This window comes from Athene noctua, chromosome 14, assembly GCF_965140245.1.
Source record: "Athene noctua chromosome 14, bAthNoc1.hap1.1, whole genome shotgun sequence".
Taxonomy (NCBI): domain Eukaryota; kingdom Metazoa; phylum Chordata; class Aves; order Strigiformes; family Strigidae; genus Athene; species Athene noctua.
In genome coordinates this window covers 15,003,585-15,021,805 of record NC_134050.1, presented here as the reverse complement: position 1 = coordinate 15,021,805, position 18,221 = coordinate 15,003,585, and the positions used below count along the sequence as shown (strand labels likewise).

The following is an 18,221-nucleotide window of genomic DNA, read 5'->3' as shown; positions in this document are numbered from 1 at the left end:
CGTCTTTAATTTATAAGACTATGCAGGACTTCTTAGTCTCCCATTTATTTGATCTGACATTGTTGCTTCTTTATCCATTTTTAAGAACATCAGTCACTAGCTTATTATTGTCATTACTTGTTCTTTGTCGTGTTCTTCTATTTATGGAAGATTTATCTTTGTAGATTGTTTTGTGAAGCGGAGTAAACGTTTAACAGGCATCAGTAATTGAAAGGCATCTTGGTTTTAAATCAGTTATTCAGTTTTGAATCTTACAAAGATTTGTTTGAAACTAAATTATTCTCTTTGCTGAACTGGATGTGGCATACCGGATGATTTCTACTTACAACTGGTGATTTTAATCTTAGAGCAAGGAATACAGCTGTGTTTAAGCCGAACACATTTATTTAAAATACAAAATGCAAGGAACAAAGCTAATGTATGCATTTTGCTCAGACCTTAGCCTACTTTTCCAAATATCCTGGACCAAAAGAGCTCACCAAATTTATCATTTGCAATGAATATCTGATCAGATATGAATTGAAGTCTTATTTATTTTCACTATTAACGGATAAGTGTTTTGTATCAAAGCAAGAGTTGTAAAACTTCTTTAGATTGCATCTTCAAAGTCTATTTTAGTTTACTTTTAATTTTGGGAGGTGGAGGAGAGTGATTCAGTTTCTAGAGCCAGAATATTATGTAATTGAGTTCAGCTATAGAATACATATCTCCTAAAATACCCCTAGGACTTCTGAATAAAATCATCCCTGTATGAAGTTATTTTGTTTAACAAAGGGAAATTATAGGTTTAAATAAAATATACTTTGTTTAAGTACTTTAACAAAGAATTTTCAGTTGTGCATTGAGTAAAATACTGGATATATGGCATGCGATTCAACACATAGAAGGGAATGCAGTTTGTACAGAAAAAATGTTAACTCAGTTTTATCATCTCGTATCACATAATTATAAAAAATGCACATGCATGCACACACACATGCATGCTATGTCTTTTGTGTGTGTATATTTACATATATATGTGTATATATATATGTATGCATAGGTAAGTTTGGCTAAGACTTTAAAAAGTGTTTCTGAATACCTGTTTCAGGGATGCTAAGGGGACCTGATCTTTTCAGAAAGTACTGAATATTCTTAAAACTCACTTGAAGTATCCATACTAGTTAAGAGGGGGTTTTTTGATGTCTGCCCAAGGGTATGTAGATTCAAGACTGTTTATCTAGTATTTTCCAGTAGCACTAAATTAATACACGCTGTATTTTAAAAGATGCAGTTTTCATGGAATATTATTAAAAATTCAGTAAATTTGCAGGCTTCAGTTGCTGTAGGAAGCAGCTACTGTTATTTCTATATGGCACTAGTTAAGAGATTCAAACCTAAATGTTTCAAGCAGCTTGGTCAGAGTAAATCTTGCTCTTAAGAGTGTACCTTCATTGTCTTTTGCTTAAGGGTTGGAGAGATCTGGGCATGCTGAAATTAACTGAGATGTGGTATTTTATCAGTGATAACTTTTTAGTTGGTGTTTCTCCTGGTTTTATAAATCATTCTAAATTATGTTGCTGTGTGAAGGAAGTTAGAGAAATCGATTTATCTCTGCAAGTTACCTTTTCATGCTTGCCCATGAAATATTTTTATACCCTTTCATAAACAGCAATCTTGGCTTTCATAATTTAAAAATAAATTCATCTGTTTATCTTTTAGATCTATTCCATTTTTGATCTAAAAAATTCTCTTCACATCAATATTTAAGTAATGGGAAGAAATAATATTAAAAGATCTCCTGACTTTTTGTACATTACTTATCGAGCAATTTCTCAGTGGTTTTAGAAGCAGGATTTTTTTGTACATGTGGGGTTTTTTTAACCAGTTCTGAGGCTTGATTATGGTAAATCCATCATTTGGTTCCTTGTAGTGTGATTAATCTCAGAAAAATGAAATGAAATGTGCAAATTTATAGTTTGTATCCTGACAGTCTTTCAAGATACATCCCATCTATCGAGTGAGTTTGCTACGGGCAAATAACATTCTCCATCATTTAAATGTTTGTGTTCTTGGCACCCTGTTTGCTGATCTGTAACCTGGCTGAACATATTTTCTGATCTAAGACAGAAAGTGGAAAGCAATTTATATGCCTTCCTTAGCTCTATGAGGTGTAAAAGCTTTTACTAAAGTTTTTCTCTTTCAGGCTTATAGGATTAATTAACAGTTATTTTGTAGCTTATGGCAAGTGATGGGATTCTAGAGTTCTTGAGCAAGTTGTAAGCAATTCTTAACTAAAGTGTTTCCCTGCCTTCTGCTTTCTTTAATAATATTGTTTTCCTCTTGATTTTACTAAGTTTATTTGTAATGACAATTTCCAAGGACAGAATTACCAGGCTTTGATTTAGCAGATGAGAATAGGTATTTATGACAATTGCATTGAACATCTGACTGAAGTCGTGGCTTCAGTCGCCAAGGCCTCTGGCTGCAAGATTCAGTTGAAGGTGGAGTTCACAGTGTAGACAAAGCTTCCCTTTCTTTCCTCCTGGAAAGCCTCTGCAAAGCACATAGGATGCAAGATGAGACCAAATCCTGGAACAGCAGCAATATATTTTTTTTAGCATGTCCAGTAGGCCTAACCACCCAAATATAAGCAGAAATTAAATTTGTCAGCCCTTCTGAGTTAGCTTGGGGTTTATATTTCATCTATTAAAAGCCATTAGGAAGTTCATGGCAGTATTTGGGGAGGCAATACTAATTTTTTGCTTTTTTAATATTGGACATTTCCCCTAAATGTATTAAGATGAGTTTTGTGTGGCTGAAGTAGCAGTCTTAAGTGTGTTAGTATAGGATTTAAGAACAAAGTTCAAATGAAAAAGGTTATGTAAGCTCACTTTATGTAGAACATTTAAACTAGGTTTTTGTAGCTTGAATAATATTGTAGACAAAAAAGTAGACGTGTGTCTTTCCCCCAGTCTTCTATAGGAAGTCTTCCAAGACTCAGAAAATGCTCTAATGAATTTTATGGGCAAGATATGTTGGTTTGGGGGTTGGTTTGTTTGTTTGTTTGTAAATTTTAAAATAATTATTTAACTAATGTCTAGACTCCTAGGTTTTCATGTAAGTTCTGAAATGTTAGTTTGGTTTTGGTATCAGAAGAAGCAGCAGCTCATAATAAATTAAAAATGAGATATAATTGATTTTTTCTCTTTTTCTTTCACTACAAACATCAGGAGAAAACGCAAATACAGAAAGACTTGTGGAGAATTGAAGATGTTACAGCTGGTTTGAGTGCAAATAAAACGAACTACAAAACTATAGTAGACTCTATCAAGAATCCAGGTAAGGATAACATAATTAAAACTTAAAAAATATAGAAAGGCAGCTGAATCTTTGGATCTGTGCAGATAGTCTAGAAGTTTGTTCTGCTGTAGAAAATCCACTTAATTCTGCTACAAGAGAATCTCTGTTGAATGAGCACATTAACTTGGTATTTCTTTGATTGAGGTGGTAAAAAGGTTTTTTGTTGTTTGTTTTCACATACTGACGGCACTAAAATGTAACAAGCCATAAAAAAGGGAACGATAAGAACAAGAATAATGGGCTAAGTTCTTCAAATTGATGAAGGAGTTTCTATCACATGCCAGGCTCATACCACCGTAGTATCTATTCTGCATTCTGTCCAGGAGCTCTAGTCTGTGTTCTTCTCTGCCTTCCCCCCCCTCCCCTCCCCTCCTTGGATGCTGCCCAACTGCCCTTGCTGCAGTTGCCTTCCCCCTCCCTCTTCAGGCAAGTGTTTCGTGGGCAGAGCAACAACATCAGCAATGGAAAGGAGTAAGGGAAAGTGTGTGTGGTCTGCATTTTAATCACTTTATTATGTTTCAAAAAGACCTAATGCATTGGGATAGCAAGAGACTGTTAACGCCTACTGTAAATTCACTTTATATTTAAAGTATCTTTGCTTACCTTTTACATACAGAGATAAAATAGTTCTGAGATGGTGAGATCTTAAATAAAATAAGGCTGTGAATGCTTAGCCTTGTCTAAATCTATAGGCATCTTAAGGAATCTGTGGCACAGGGCCAGATACAGCCTATGTACTGATTTTGTATGACTCTCGGGCTTTTCCTTCCTTTCCTCCCACTGCCCTCTCCAAGGAATTTTACTGGATGATATGAAAGTGGGTGGTGTTATTTTTGGCCTGAAAGACTTGCTTGATCATCATCAAAAAAATGTTTTTCAACTCTGCTATAATGTTACAATCAAACATTTTAATGTCCAAAAAAACCCCTGTTTGTGTTCAAAGCAATGTGCAGAGTATTAGGGCTGTTTTATGAAGTCTAAGGATGTTAATTGCTATTCTTATGAACCTTATCAATAAGAAATAACATGTAATACATTTGCATTTTTTTTCCTCTAGAGAGAAAAATAGTGCCTTCATTTTCTCAGTCTTCAGTGCCTTCCTTACCAGCTTCCCTCACAACTGCGGAGGGCAAACTTTCAGCACCACAAAGCCCTCCTCCCAGTCCGGTTAAATCCCCTCTGGAGGTTAGGCTGTATCCACAGCCTTATTTCCAGGCCAGACTGCAGCACCAAGCACAGCAGCTGAAAAAAATCGAGCCACCTCTTCAGTCGCCCATTAAGCTCAAGCCAAAGGTTGTAAGTACTGCTCTTGTGAGATTCATTCACCAGTGTTTCCATTTCTGGCAGAAACAGTGACAGTTTCCTCGTTACAAAGTGCACCCAGTGTGGAGGCACAACAGGGAGACACAAGGTGTTTGTGTAGAAACTGCACAATAGCACGTACAGCAGAATACATGTGCATAACCTGGGGCTTTACATACAGTAGCCATATGCTGGTTTATGATGATGAGCAGCCTTCCTTGCTTATGCTTTGTGGTTGGTTAGTTATTTGCTTTCTTGGGGCTTGTTTAGTCTTTAAAGCCTCAAGCTCCTGGCTTGGACAGAGCAGAGCATGCTAAAGCAGTCACCAATACCTCATATGACGTAATGAACTTTCAGTCAGTTTACGCCAGATTGTTTTCAGATTGTTTGCCAAATACTTGTGCTTTCCTGTTACCAGGAAGATGAAGCACCGCCCAGACCTCCTCTCCCTCAGTTGTACAGTCCTGATGATCAGCCACCAGCCGTCCCACCTCTCCCGAGAGAAGCCACTGTCATCAGACACACATCAGTGCGGGGCCTGAAGCGGCAGTCAGATGAAAGAAAGAGAGACAGAGAACTTGGACAGTATGTGAATGGAGATTATAGGGTGAGTGCTCATACACCTATACACCTGCACTTTAAAGATATGTGAACCTATAATAAAAGATACTATTGTCTGTAAAATATATAGACATCTAGGTCTTGTAATAAGGAGAGAGATATAACAGCAGAGAGATAGTAATGGCAGGGAGAGATCCGTGTCACGTAATAATGACAGAGATGTAGTAATCCAGAAACAAAGCTTTAGGATTTGTTTTAAGATTGTTAAGACTTGCTGTCTGTGATTTCATTTGAGCTGAGTATTTTTCCGTATAGGTGGAACTGCGCTCATACATGAGTGAACCAGAACTAGCAACAATAGGTGGTGACCTCAGCCAACCTTCCAGTGGTTTAATAAGCTCTGACAGTGGGTACCAGACATTACCTACCCGTGGTAAGCCAGGAATTTATGTAGCTGATTTTTAACAGTGCTGTCTGTATAGGAACTTTCCTCTCCTAGGATTTTCTGGAGATGGGTCTTTATCATCAGATCATTATTTTTAGATTAACTATAATGTGCTGTGAAAGTCTAGAGATTTTGTGCATTTTAATGGTGCCATTACAGACAACCAGCCTTTTGCAAAGCAACTTAATGCATAATGCTTTAAAAAAAGCATAGCAAAACATGAAATCTGCTATTAGATTGTCTCCTATATTCAGAGTAATTTTTCCTCTTACTTTGTGCGATCTTCTACAAACTCAAGTATTTTTTTTAAACGCTTAACATTGCCATTGAAATGAAAGTGATAAAGAATATGAATGTAATGCCCCCAGATGCTACATGTGACTTGAGACTTGATCCCCATTGTGCTACAGTCCTATAACTGTTTCACAAATGAGGATAGAGAGGTTATTTGGGAAAGAACAATTAATTTCTTAGCCATTTTCTTCTTATTTCTTTCCTTTCTTACTGTGAATGTTAAAGTTTATTTTTCTTCATACAAATGTGATTATTTGAACAGCTTATCTACTGTTGTACAGCTGAGTTCACCCCACACCTCATTTAATATAAGCTTCTCAATTATTGTACGTCTTTCTGAATTTTGATCAATAGTGACCTGAAACACATTACTTTTGGCTGAAATGAATTTCATGCCTCTCATGGTCTTCTGAACTGCAAAATCTGAAACGTGAGCTAAAATAGTAAGCAGATTGCCGTAGAAAAAGCATGATCATTTAAAAAATGTGACACTTGTCTTCATTTTGTCTGTCATTTGGTTTTAAAGCATTCTCTTTTTCTTTATAAAGGTTTATCTGGATCAACTTCCAGGTTGCACCAATCATCTACCATTTCATCATATGCAACACTACGAAGGGATAGGTCCAAGGTAAGTTTTAAATGAACATCTGAAGGCAAATGTCTGAACTGTTCAAAACATTTAGGTCCAGAATGTATTTTGCATAGCAGGAAGTGGGACCATAGTAGCATGGGAGAGGACCAAACCTGTGACCTAATAAAATCTCCAATTTTTAACTTTCTTAAATGTATCAGGGACAGACAACTTTATTTGGCATAGATTTATGAAACAACATTTAGAACAGAAAATTAACCCTACTAATAGAAAATACAGAGTTGAAATATTCAATTTAATGCAAAAATAATAGAAAAAAAAATTAATTTAGTAATAAGGTAGGAGAAAGAGTTTATTTCTTGTATACTTCTTATAAAGTATTAATTACAACATGTGTTTTGTGTGCCTTGTGAATTCTGCAGGAGAGACCAAAGAGTGCCTTGGAACGTTTATACTCTGGAGACCACCAGAGAGGCAAGATGAGTGCAGAGGAGCAACTAGAACGAATGAAGCGACATCAGAAGGCATTAGTTCGTGAACGCAAGAGAACTCTTAGCCAAGGAGAAAGGCAGTCTGTTTCATCTCGGTCTTTCATCAGGCCCATTTCTGCAGACATAGGCTCAGTATGTTAGATATGCCTTAAAAGGACTAAACTAAAAATATCTTTGGATTTTTTTTTTTCCTAGCTAGCACTTTCACTTGAGTGTGTGTGATGCTTCTAGTCTAATTATTATAAATTGGTGTTATACAGTATAAAATGAGTTCAGAGAGTGTGAGTAATAGATGATTTTTTTTTTTTTTTTTACTAGTAGTTATGGTATATGTAGCAGGTTCAGCAGGTAAGTTGGTCAGAGGTTGGTGTGCTGAGTGGAGATGTGAGTATATTGGAGTGATTTCAGAGACATGACTGGTTTTTATTGGAATTGTATTTAGAAAGTGTAAGAAGCTTGTACAGTTTTAAAACTTCTTCACAATGGAATGGGCCTTTTAGAATGTTCTTAATCATCATGAGTATTTTTCTTTTTAATTCCTAAATTAGGCTGCAAGATAGTCATGGTAATATCAGACCAAGGTGGTGTGTGTTTGGTTTTTCTTAAAGAGATGATAAATGGATAATCAGTTTTAAAATCTAATCATGCAGATTAGAAATTTATGTAAGAGCTAATGTATTTTAACTGATACAAATTCTTCTTTAAAGATCAAAATGTAGAATATTCTAATAAGGCTCAAATTTAAGCTGCTGAAGAGAAAGATTTTTTTGTTGCGTTCTGAGATTAAATGCTGTACAGAGGATAAGTTTGTAATTATACATTTTGGATACTAACCAAAGCAATTCTAATTGGTGAAGTTACCCAGTCGCTCACTTGGTGCTAAACCAAGATCGTACTGTAATTGCACTTATGCTGTGGTCTTTTAATTTATTTTTTTATTTGGTCCACTAGAGCTTTAGAATGATCACCTTGTTTTACCTAATTCATTGCACAAGATCTCTTGCTTTTAGATTTGTCACTCATCATACCTAATGCCTCTTTTTTTGTTTGCTTGTTTTTAATTTGCAGAATTTTGTAGCTATTTTAAAATTTCTAACTGGACTACTCAATTTTTACCAGGCTTAATTGCATTTAGTACATTGTGTGTCAATTGCTAGCATTAAAAAAAAGTTTAATATTCAGCCTTTCATTCCCACTGTTCAGTAGCACTAATTTACAGTCAGTTATTTGTATTTACTTTCCCAGTAAATACGAGTGCACTATTTGGAGACATTCATCTATTTTGTCTTCTGTTTTGCAATCACAAGTTTAATAAAGATAGTGCATAATATTTTGGAACTGTAGAACTATAGTATCACTGTTATTTTCATATTTTAATTAGAAGTAGTAAATCTGAGCTTCTTATGTTGCCTGACTCGCATAACATACGCAAGTTGAATTTAAACATTTTTGTAACACTCCTTATTAACATCTGTGGCAAACACTTTATCTATCAATTTGGGTGCCATCTTGGTCTTTTTCTTGCTGTAAAGAATGAAAATAGAAACTTTCAGCCCTAGCAATGTTTTGTCGAGGTCACCTCTTGTACGTATAGGGCTTCGATACGCAAAAAGCATGTTTGATAGCACAATTACTTACAGCATTACAATTATTTAGCAGCCAAAATGGCAAACCATTAAATGTACAATTGAAGTGCTGCTCCGTATGTAACATTTGCTTTAAACATACATTGTATGTGTAACTCTTAATTTTTAATCGGTCAGCTCTCAAGTGTAGTATGACATTTTAAGTATTGATCACAGTAGATGAATTCATTTGTTATATACGATGCCTTTTTAATGTAAAAATCGCAACATCAAAGCCAATAAAAATACTGCTTCGTAAGAATGGTTTGATGTTTTTCTTACCTATATATCGTAACTTGAAAATGATTCTGTGTATTTAAAATATACTATGTCAATCAGGCCTGGTTCGAATATGAGTAGAGGAATGAATTTGGAGTACTCGTATGAGAGAACTTTTTTTTTTCCTCTTTTAAGTTCTATAAAGAAACATCCTAATTTTTGATATAATTGCCTTTTAGCTATTTAACTTTTTTAATATACATGGAATATATGTATCTTCTGAGTGAATATTGAGAGCTTGTGCATGAATAGGTTTAAATTAGATACATTAATGCAAGTAGCATAATGAAGTTAAATGAACTTGCACATCAAGTTCAAACTTCAACCAAAATAAGCCAGAAATTTGTAACAGAAATACTGGAGATATTTTAAGAAAAATATAAAGCACATTCTCCTACTGATACCCCCAAATGCTTGAGGAGATAAATTTTTTATTGTTCTTTTTGTCCCTTCTTTTTCCCACTGCTTTTAATATTGTGGTTCAACTCTGTATGGTAAAGTTGCTGAGAGCTGCTGAATGGAATGATGATGCAACTGAACTTAATTTTTTGAACAAAAAAGTGTTGATAGTGTTCTTAAGCGTGAGTTTATATGTGGCTGTACTGCATGTAGTTGTGAAGGAGCTACTGTGTAATGATACTGCAACTCCCAAATTATGCTGCTTATTTACCTTGTAAAGACAGAATGTGAAAGCTTTTTTTGTCTTTGCAGGTAGATAGATACTGCTTTTAGTAAAGTCAGAAGAGCTTAGAAGTTACTAAACTATTATTTTTGAATTTAAGACAATTAATGCTGTTACATAAAATATTATCAGCTTTAAACACTAGGTATTATTCTAAAAAAAGATACATCAAATTTTCACGTTGCAATTCTCAACCTACAGTATAAATACCCTTTCTGTGCAGAGATTCAAAATCACACAGCACGGCCTGGTTAGAATGCCTAGGACGAGTCTGTCAGTCTGTAGACTCGCTTGCATTGACATCTGTGCTTCCAAAGGTGTTTGTGCTTAGCTAGTTCCATGTTAATCGGCATTTGTGAAATTGTGATTAATACTTTCGTTAGAATTTAATACTGCTGAACGTTACCTGTAAAATTAAACAATACTCTCAAATCTGTGCAGCAGAGCTAGAGATCAAATCTCCCAACCATATGTTCTAACAGTTGTATTTTCTTTTTCCTGTCAGTTAAGGGGTTTGCTCTGTGGATTCTTTCAGCAGTGTAGCATTTGCAGCAGTAGTAATGTACATTGCTAAATGATAAATTTGGCAGTATGGTTGAATGCTGTTAATTGTTTTGTATCTATTACCAGTGGAAGCGAGAGCAAGAATTTGATTTGCAGTTACTTGAGAGGGCAATTCGTGGAGAAGACAAGGATGAAAATGAATGGTTAAAAGTTCAGCCAGTAGCAGTGACAGAGACAGACCTGGAGCCTCAAGACTATGATTTAGACATCAGCAGAGAGGTAACACTCATCATTTTTTTTGCCTCTTATTCTGTGCTCCAAAATATTAAGTTTTAGGTAGTGAATTCTCATCTTTTCTTTCAGAAGTTAGCTGAGGGTTTGAACTAAAAAGGGTCTTCTGGGTATTGAAAACTGACAGCCTGGCACTTAGAATCTCTGTATGGTTCATGTTCATATTGTGTTTGAAAAAAGGAAACAACAATGAAGGAAAAGTTAGTTCCCCAGAGCTACCTTACTCTTCATTTTGACTGGCCAAACATAGTAGAGAAGAGGGACCACTGCTTTATTCTGATCAGAACAGAAAACACCTTTTTGTCGGCTTTTCAAATGTTGGTTGGTGTTCTGGGCCCTAGATCTTACCAGTAAAGTATTTGTTTGAAATGCGATTGAGCCATCTGGTGGAAAAGAAAGAATATAGCAATTGGAAGGATTTCAGGAATGATGCATTGTGTAAAAGGCCATGGTAGATGGAAAATTAGTAAAGTGACTAATACCAATTAGACTAGTAAGCACCTCTACTATTCTGCAAGCTGTTGGCCATGAATCATTTTACAGAGAGAGGTATTTGTAAGAGGTTGAATCCCTGAGTCATTATCTGTTGATCTCTATAATGAATGTATCTTTCAATTAATATTTGTATATTTTCTACAGAAAATGCGGTGCTCCTGAACAGAAAAAATAATTCTGTTGTATTGCCTTTCCTTGTTGCACTCTGCTATTATTTTTTTTTTTTCCAGAAAGCCTTCCAGGCTAAGGAAATCACTTTGTACATCCAAATCAGCGCCCTAAGCCTAGGGTAGGAAACATTTTTGCTTGTAGGCATTGCTGTCTTACTTCAGAGTAGCTAAAGCAGGACTGAAGCTCTGGATGTAAAGCTTCTTTCTCAGGTTACCCAGGTTGTCCTTTTCCATTTCGTGTACCCATCCTCTTCGCCTGGCAGGCACTTCTGTACCTGAGGTATTTCTGTGCCTCGTAAGGAAATGTACTTAGTTGAGTCTTTAAGGCCACTAAATCTGCTGTTCACATGATAACTGAGTTTGTTGTTCTGGAAGTGGCAGGAGAACCCATCTAAGTTAGTTATAGTGTGGAGATAGATATGTACATTTTAAATAAAAAAGAGAAAATATGTATGTATAGCTACGGAGCTGCAAAGGAGCTGGATTTGAAGTTAAGGAAGTGTACTGGAAAATGAGGGTTTTTTGGGAAGCATTGGCCTTGAGTTTACTGAGAAAGAAGTTTAAAAATTTGAGGTTGTGATTTCAATGTGGTTATGAGTGCCAATGACTGTACTGTATGCTTTGGGCCTATGATTGCCTGCAAATTAGAGCCTAATCACTGGGGGTGAGGTCAGGGCACTTTACATATGCCATTGAATTAGTGTGAACTAAATTCAGTGGTGAAGAATTTAGGATTATTTTTATTTAAAACTTTGAATTTTGAAAACTCATCACCTCATGAGTGTTTTAACAAAACTCCAAAAAGGAGAAGAAAAAAAAAAATTCTTCTCCTTTTACTTATTTATTCACACATCCTCTATTGTGCTTTTCAGAAGCAGTCTGTCTGTATAAGCATTCAGGGTCCATTTGTAAACTGAATTTTCATTGGGTGATTTAGATCTCATGTGGAGCAAAGTTTTCCTACAAAGAAACTGATTCTAACGAAAACTTGTTGCTAGCTTTTGTACAATCATATGAAAATTTTCAATCTACATAATCATGTGCATGCAGTGTGTTGTTACAGTTGCACAATGCTATTGTATTTCTGGATCAGTTCCCTAGACAACTTTTGAACACCTAGGATTTCAGATTTTATAGTCCAAGAATTTCCTAATATGATTACAAACTGCTGGTTTGTTGTTTGGGTTGTTTTTTTGTTTTGTTTTGTTTTGTTTTTCTCCACTGCTCACAGAAGATCATGCAGTCACAAAAGAATGATATCTTAGATTAAAACTTCAGGTGATATTTCCTTTCAGTTGTAGGAAGTCCTCACTGTCATGACATAAATATTCTGACATTAAAATCTCAGGTTGTCCAGTCAGTCTTGTAGTGGTTGCTTCTTTCTACTGTAACAGCTTTAAGTAGCGTCCTCCGTTGGACTTTATGCCTGAGCTAAAAAAAGTTCACTGTTGATTCTGACTTCTTGTGTAATCCCTTTAATGTTTGTTCGATCTATCTTCTAAAGTAAAATGAATCAGAGGGAAAAGACACTGTTAAAAGGGCATCAGCTTATATCCAGGCAGAGTGTTTAGCATCAGGTACATGTATTGGCTGTGAAAACCCATGCCTTATTCTTTTTACTGTGCTCTTCCATTGAGGAGAATTTATGTCAATTTTTTTTTAAAAAACTTGATGCTTGCTTTCTTTCCACAGCTGTCAAAACCTGAGAAGGTTGCAATACCCGAACGCTATGTTGAACTGGAGCCAGAAGAGCCTCTTTCTACAGAAGAACTGGCAGCAAGGCAGCGTAAAGCAGAAAAGATAAAGAATATTCTTACTAAATCAAGGTCAGTTGTTTTGTTTTGTTTTGTTTTGTTTTTTTTCAAATCTTATATAGGGGCTGGTGTTAAACGTTGGGAACTAACTTCATAAAACAGTCTTAGTTCCTATTTGAATTATCTAAATGTAGCTTGTGGCTTTTAGAAAATGCCCACAGAACTTATGTAGTATACTTAAATCTTTTAAAAACAGGGTAGAAGAGATAATGACAAATTTTGTATATGTCCATTTTCTTGTTCAGAGCATCCTAAAATAGTAGTGAGTCCTTACCAAGCAATTTGTAGATGAGGGTGAGGAGGAAGGAAAGGCACAGATCTGGCCAAAAGCAGAAGAGAAGTCAGTGTGAGAAGAGGCTCTGTTGCCTCCAGAAAGCTGAAGTTCTGAAAGAATGCTTTTGGCTACTTACAGCTCTGAAACATTCAGTTTCAAGAATTTGATTACCTCAAGTATCTGCTGTCTCTTCGGGAGACAATTAAAGAGGCTGTGCCTGAGTACCACGAGGTATATGCCTTTTCCTGTGGGCACTAACAAGAAATTTTGTTAACAGCTTCAAATAAACAGTACTTTTTGATAGTGCTTTCATGTAAACGGTGTATTTACACCAAAGGACTTTCAGATATACTTAAGGCTATGCAGAAGTTGTGACTGAATGTGTAATGGCCTCATCCTTTGTCACTGTATGCTGTAGTCATTCACATACATTACCTAACACTACTTTAAAGAATGTCAATAAAATACGGAGCTTGATAGATGAGATCTGAAAACTGCTGTATGAATTCAAGCTGGTTCTCATCTGCATGGTGGATTCTTCTTCATGTTTGAAAATGTTAATGTTGTTTTGCACTTTCCCACTAGTATGCACAATCTACAGCCTACTGTTGCCCAGGACAAACACAACTCGGTTGATTTAGATTCACAGCTGCAAGAGCAGGAGCGCATCATTACCATATCATACGCTTTGGCTTCTGAAGCCTCTCAGAGGAGCAAGGAGGTAGCAGGTAATACTTAGTTATTTACAAAATAACAGCTATTTCTTACCAGCTTCTAAAGTTGCAGGGTTGTTGCTGAACCCCTGATGTAAGAGAGAGTTTTAGTCATTCATATTCAAAATAGCAAAAAGTGTGTATAGATAGCGAATGTATAGAGACTGGAGATTTATGTTGAGTATTTGGCCTCCAGTGGACAGGGTGAAGGGGAAAAAATACTATGATAAGTACATTCAGAGCTTGGAAACTTGCTCTTACTAATAGTACTAAAAAATTATCATCTTCAATGAATTCCCTATAATTATATTAAGTGAGATATTTCTGTATTCATTTTTAGAAAGTAAATTGATCTGTGACTTAAAAAATCAAGACAGAGGGATTTTTAATTTTTTAACAGAAGGATTCCCTGGTCTGGTGATTGAGATTAGAGTACAGGCATTTGCAGCTTGAGCTGTATGACAACAGGCTGAAAAAGACATTGCAAAATGGGTATTGGCATGTTTCTGTCTGGTGACCAAGATTAGAGGTCAGAGCAAGACAGCCATGCATAAATTCTGCTTGATGCCTGGAAATTAATAGATCCTTTGCAGTATGTTACTAAAAGTGATAATTTCACTCTTGATTGCTTTATAGTTGAAATAAGTAAGAACTGTCAAGAGATTTGTATGACACAGTAATACATGCGGCAGCTATTCTAGCACGTATCTGACTGGCCATTTATAACTGGCACAGTTCACTGTTCCAGTGGAGAATGGAAATAATGGAAACTTTAACCATGATGGAGAAAAAATGTGCACATTTCTCATCTGAAGTTGTCACTTTAAACTTATGGCACTTGTGACAGAAACCCTGAAGACCTTCCCATTACAGGCAGATTATTCAATATCCAGATGCATAACATGCATCTGTAGTAGCAGACTGTTGATTGAATGTGGCTCTGTACTCACAGATGCAGTGGCAGCTAAACCTGAGGGAAATGCGATTTTTTTGAGGGGAAGGCATGCATTTTCAAGATACAAATCTTGAGACTTTGGAGACATTCTGTGGGTAATTTAACTGACTGGAAATGATAAAATGATCCACTGAGGAGGCTAGACAATATAAAAACCAAAACAAACAAAAAAAACCCAGAACTGTAAAATCTTGGGAGCACTGCCTTCAGGCAGCTGTGCATCAAAACAGCTTCTCCACAGGCAGTCTGGTCCCAGTTCTAGTAACCAGGTCCTTGTAACAGGGACTCGCGCACTTTGGTTATGGAGTGGGACTTAGTGTCTCAGGAGATACGAACCAACGCAGCATTTTGCCACAGGCGTTCTAGCTTCTGGGAACAGGTAGCACCGAAGCCAAGATCAATGAAGATGAACACAGCCCTTACTTGAAATGATTCCTCTGTGTCAGTACAATAGCAGAGTGCCTGCCATACTGAACAGTCTTCATGTGGCCGGTTACCTTACTCCTTGGTGTGCGTGGAGATGCAGTAACTGAAATATGTTTGATCTTTCTATGTTGTATAGTGATTGTAGTAGCTATGGTTTCATTACTACAGTTTTTTTGGTTTAGATTTTAATTTTTTAACTGTAATTATTTCAAAAGTTTGATCGCCACATATTCATAGATATACATAACCACAGAAATATTCTTAACTCTAGTTGTCCCCGAAGAGGGAATTAAAGTGTGTATTGTCACCAGAATGTTTAAATGATGCTTGAGAAAATTTGCAGTCAGTTGTGAGATGATTTTTAATTTTAATTTTCCTTGTGAAGTATAGCAGCTAGCTCTTTTTGTCTTTCAGACGCTTAAAAAACCCTAACATAGTGGTCAAGGACTTGATTCTTTAAGGAAGCCCAAACCTTTATGTCCACGTGCAGTTTTCATTGCCATATTTGTACCTCCAATATTCACTTCTTGTAACGTGTCCCTCTTTGATTTCAGTTATTACCGGCTCCTTTCAAAACAAAGACCTTTCAAGGAATACTAAAAAAAGACAGCATGGTTTGGGTTTGACAGAAAATATAGAAACCATAAAAAGAGTTCAGGTTTTTTAGTTACAACCTTCTCATGATCTAAAGTGATGTTCTGATTTAACCCCAGCTGGCAACTAAGTGCCACACAGCTGGTTGCTCAATCCCCCTGCCCCCAGCGAGACGCAGGAGAGAATCAGAAGGGTAAAAGTGAGAAAACTCATGGGCTGAGATAAAGACAGTTTAACAGGTAAAGCAAAAGCTGGGTGTGCAAGCAAAGCAACACAAGGAATTCATGGCCCCCTGCCCATGGGCAGGCGGGTGCTCAGCCATCTCCAGCACGGCCGGGCTCCATCACGCGTAACGGTGACTTGGGGAGACAAACGCCACCACTGCGAACGTCCCCCCCTTCCTCCTCCTCCCCCAGCTGTATGTGCTGAGCATGAGCCGTCGGGTGGGGGATACCCCTGGGGTCAGCTGTCCCCGCTGTGTCCCCTCCCAGCTCCTTGTGCACCCCCAGGCTGCTCGCTGGGGGTGGGGGGAGAGGCAGAAAAGGCCTTGGCTCTGTGTAAGCCCTGCTCAGCGGTAACAAAAACATCCCTGTGTTATCAGCACTGTGTTCAGCACAGATCCAAATTAATTCTATCCCAGTCAAAATGAGCACAACTGATTAAACAGAAAAGCAGTTGGTGCTTTGCACAGCTGATTGTACATTCTCATTTGTTTTAACTTTACCGATTCCTTCATATTTTTATTTTTGTGGTTTGATTTTTAAAGTATGGCTTGTCATTTGCTCCTTGTTTATGAAGCAGACCTAAAACTTAAAGGTCTGGATTTTTACAAAGATTTGATTATGAGAAAGACAGCGAAGCTTAACTTTCCCTACTTTTTAGGGGGAAGTAGTTTTAAGATGCTATGATAATATAAATCTCTTACAAATTGTACATTTATCTAATCCTTTTAGAGGAGCAATAAAATGCTGCTTTGTTCCTCCTAAGAAATTAACCTGCTAAATGGAAATCATGCCAAGAATCTGAAAGATTACAATCAAATGTAGGAGTGTCAAGAAGTCATTTCCTAAATTGTATGTTTTGGAATTAGGTCTACCTTTGCCCCTCCAAAATGTAAAAGCAGAATTTAAGACTGAGTTTCAGTCTGTTTAGTTTTATGATTGTTGTCTTTAATACTTTACCTTTATTCTGTTTTATAAACAAGGATAGTTTTAATCATTATTTATCTTGAAATTTCAATCTGAGATCTCAAAATGTATTTACAGTATCATGCACTGTACTAAGCAAAATGCTATATGCATCTGTAAATCTTTTTTTGGATAGTATTTCTATATATTACTTTGTTTCCGCTCATTGGCTTGCAACAAAAGAAGTACTGAAAACCTGTACAACCTCAGTGAAATCTTGAAACCAAATTAGCAAATACAGGTGCTATTCCACAACTGCAGTTTTAAAAGCAGGGCTTGATTAGGGTGTATCGGTGTTGTGTGCCTTAAAATGTTCCAGTGAAACGTCATCTTAAGATCGATTGTCCATATTCTCATCAAAACAGGAATGTTTATTTGCATAATTTATGCATCTAATAGTAAAAACCGCAGGTAGAAATGTTGTTGTTTGAATTGTGTTCTATGTAACTCAAATAGTGTAACACCTCATTACATTACTAATCAGGTTTCCTATTCACATGATAGAAAATTAAGGTGGCTCTGTTATAATGTGAATGTTTGATTGTGCGGCCTAATTCCTGTATGTGATCCCTTCTAGCTCAGCAGTTGACCTATCCATCTAAAGCACCCTCACCTTCTGTACCACAGCCACCTCACTCCCCCTTAAGCAATGGATTTCACTACACATTTGTTTAAACACCTTAAAAGTAAGAACTAACTGCTCTCAGCATGTCTGATTTGCCATTGTACCTTTGCTGTGGCTTGCTGAATTTTAACGTTTTTACTAAACCGAAATTATATCCAAATGAACGCATGCATCTATTTTTCAGAAACCTTTTATTCTTGTAAAGATTGCTTCTAATGAGCTAACATGTGGGCTAATAAAGTCTTTAAATAACTGCTGTTGCTCTACAGATAAGATGCTTCCATAATCTTACTGTGGTGAAGGATAGAGGTATCTGTACTCTCGATAGCATAGGGCCAGATTTTCAGCAGCAGTTTGTACTCCGGTGGCTAGTGTTGTGTGTTCCTGTGGCTACCGTAGGGATGTGTAGATATTTTTGCCTGCGTGTGGCATATACAGTTGCTGCACAAGAGAATCCAAAGTGCAAAGTTGTATAAGCAGGGGGTTCTTTTATGGGCTGGTGTCTCATACATGAACAAACATCAGAGTCTTAATTGAGGTGAGCTGAAAATTTGGCCCTT

At 36.6% G+C, this 18,221-nt stretch overlaps 1 protein-coding gene across 7 annotated transcripts in view; it reads left to right on the top strand.

The window, feature by feature from the left end:
* The window catches only part of PLEKHA7 (pleckstrin homology domain containing A7), a 160,378-nt gene that overhangs the window by 139,346 nt on the left and 2,811 nt on the right, over window positions 1-18,221 (top strand). For all 7 annotated transcript variants that reach the window (XM_074918711.1, XM_074918710.1, XM_074918709.1 and 4 more), the window contains 9 exons: window positions 3,213-3,321; window positions 4,400-4,638; window positions 5,063-5,251; window positions 5,521-5,638; window positions 6,493-6,572; window positions 6,959-7,159; window positions 10,244-10,396; window positions 12,766-12,899; window positions 13,747-13,889. In XM_074918711.1, the coding sequence (XP_074774812.1) occupies window positions 3,213-3,321; window positions 4,400-4,638; window positions 5,063-5,251; window positions 5,521-5,638; window positions 6,493-6,572; window positions 6,959-7,159; window positions 10,244-10,396; window positions 12,766-12,899; window positions 13,747-13,889 (1,366 nt within the window). The remainder of the gene's footprint in view (window positions 1-3,212; window positions 3,322-4,399; window positions 4,639-5,062; window positions 5,252-5,520; window positions 5,639-6,492; window positions 6,573-6,958; window positions 7,160-10,243; window positions 10,397-12,765; window positions 12,900-13,746; window positions 13,890-18,221) is intronic.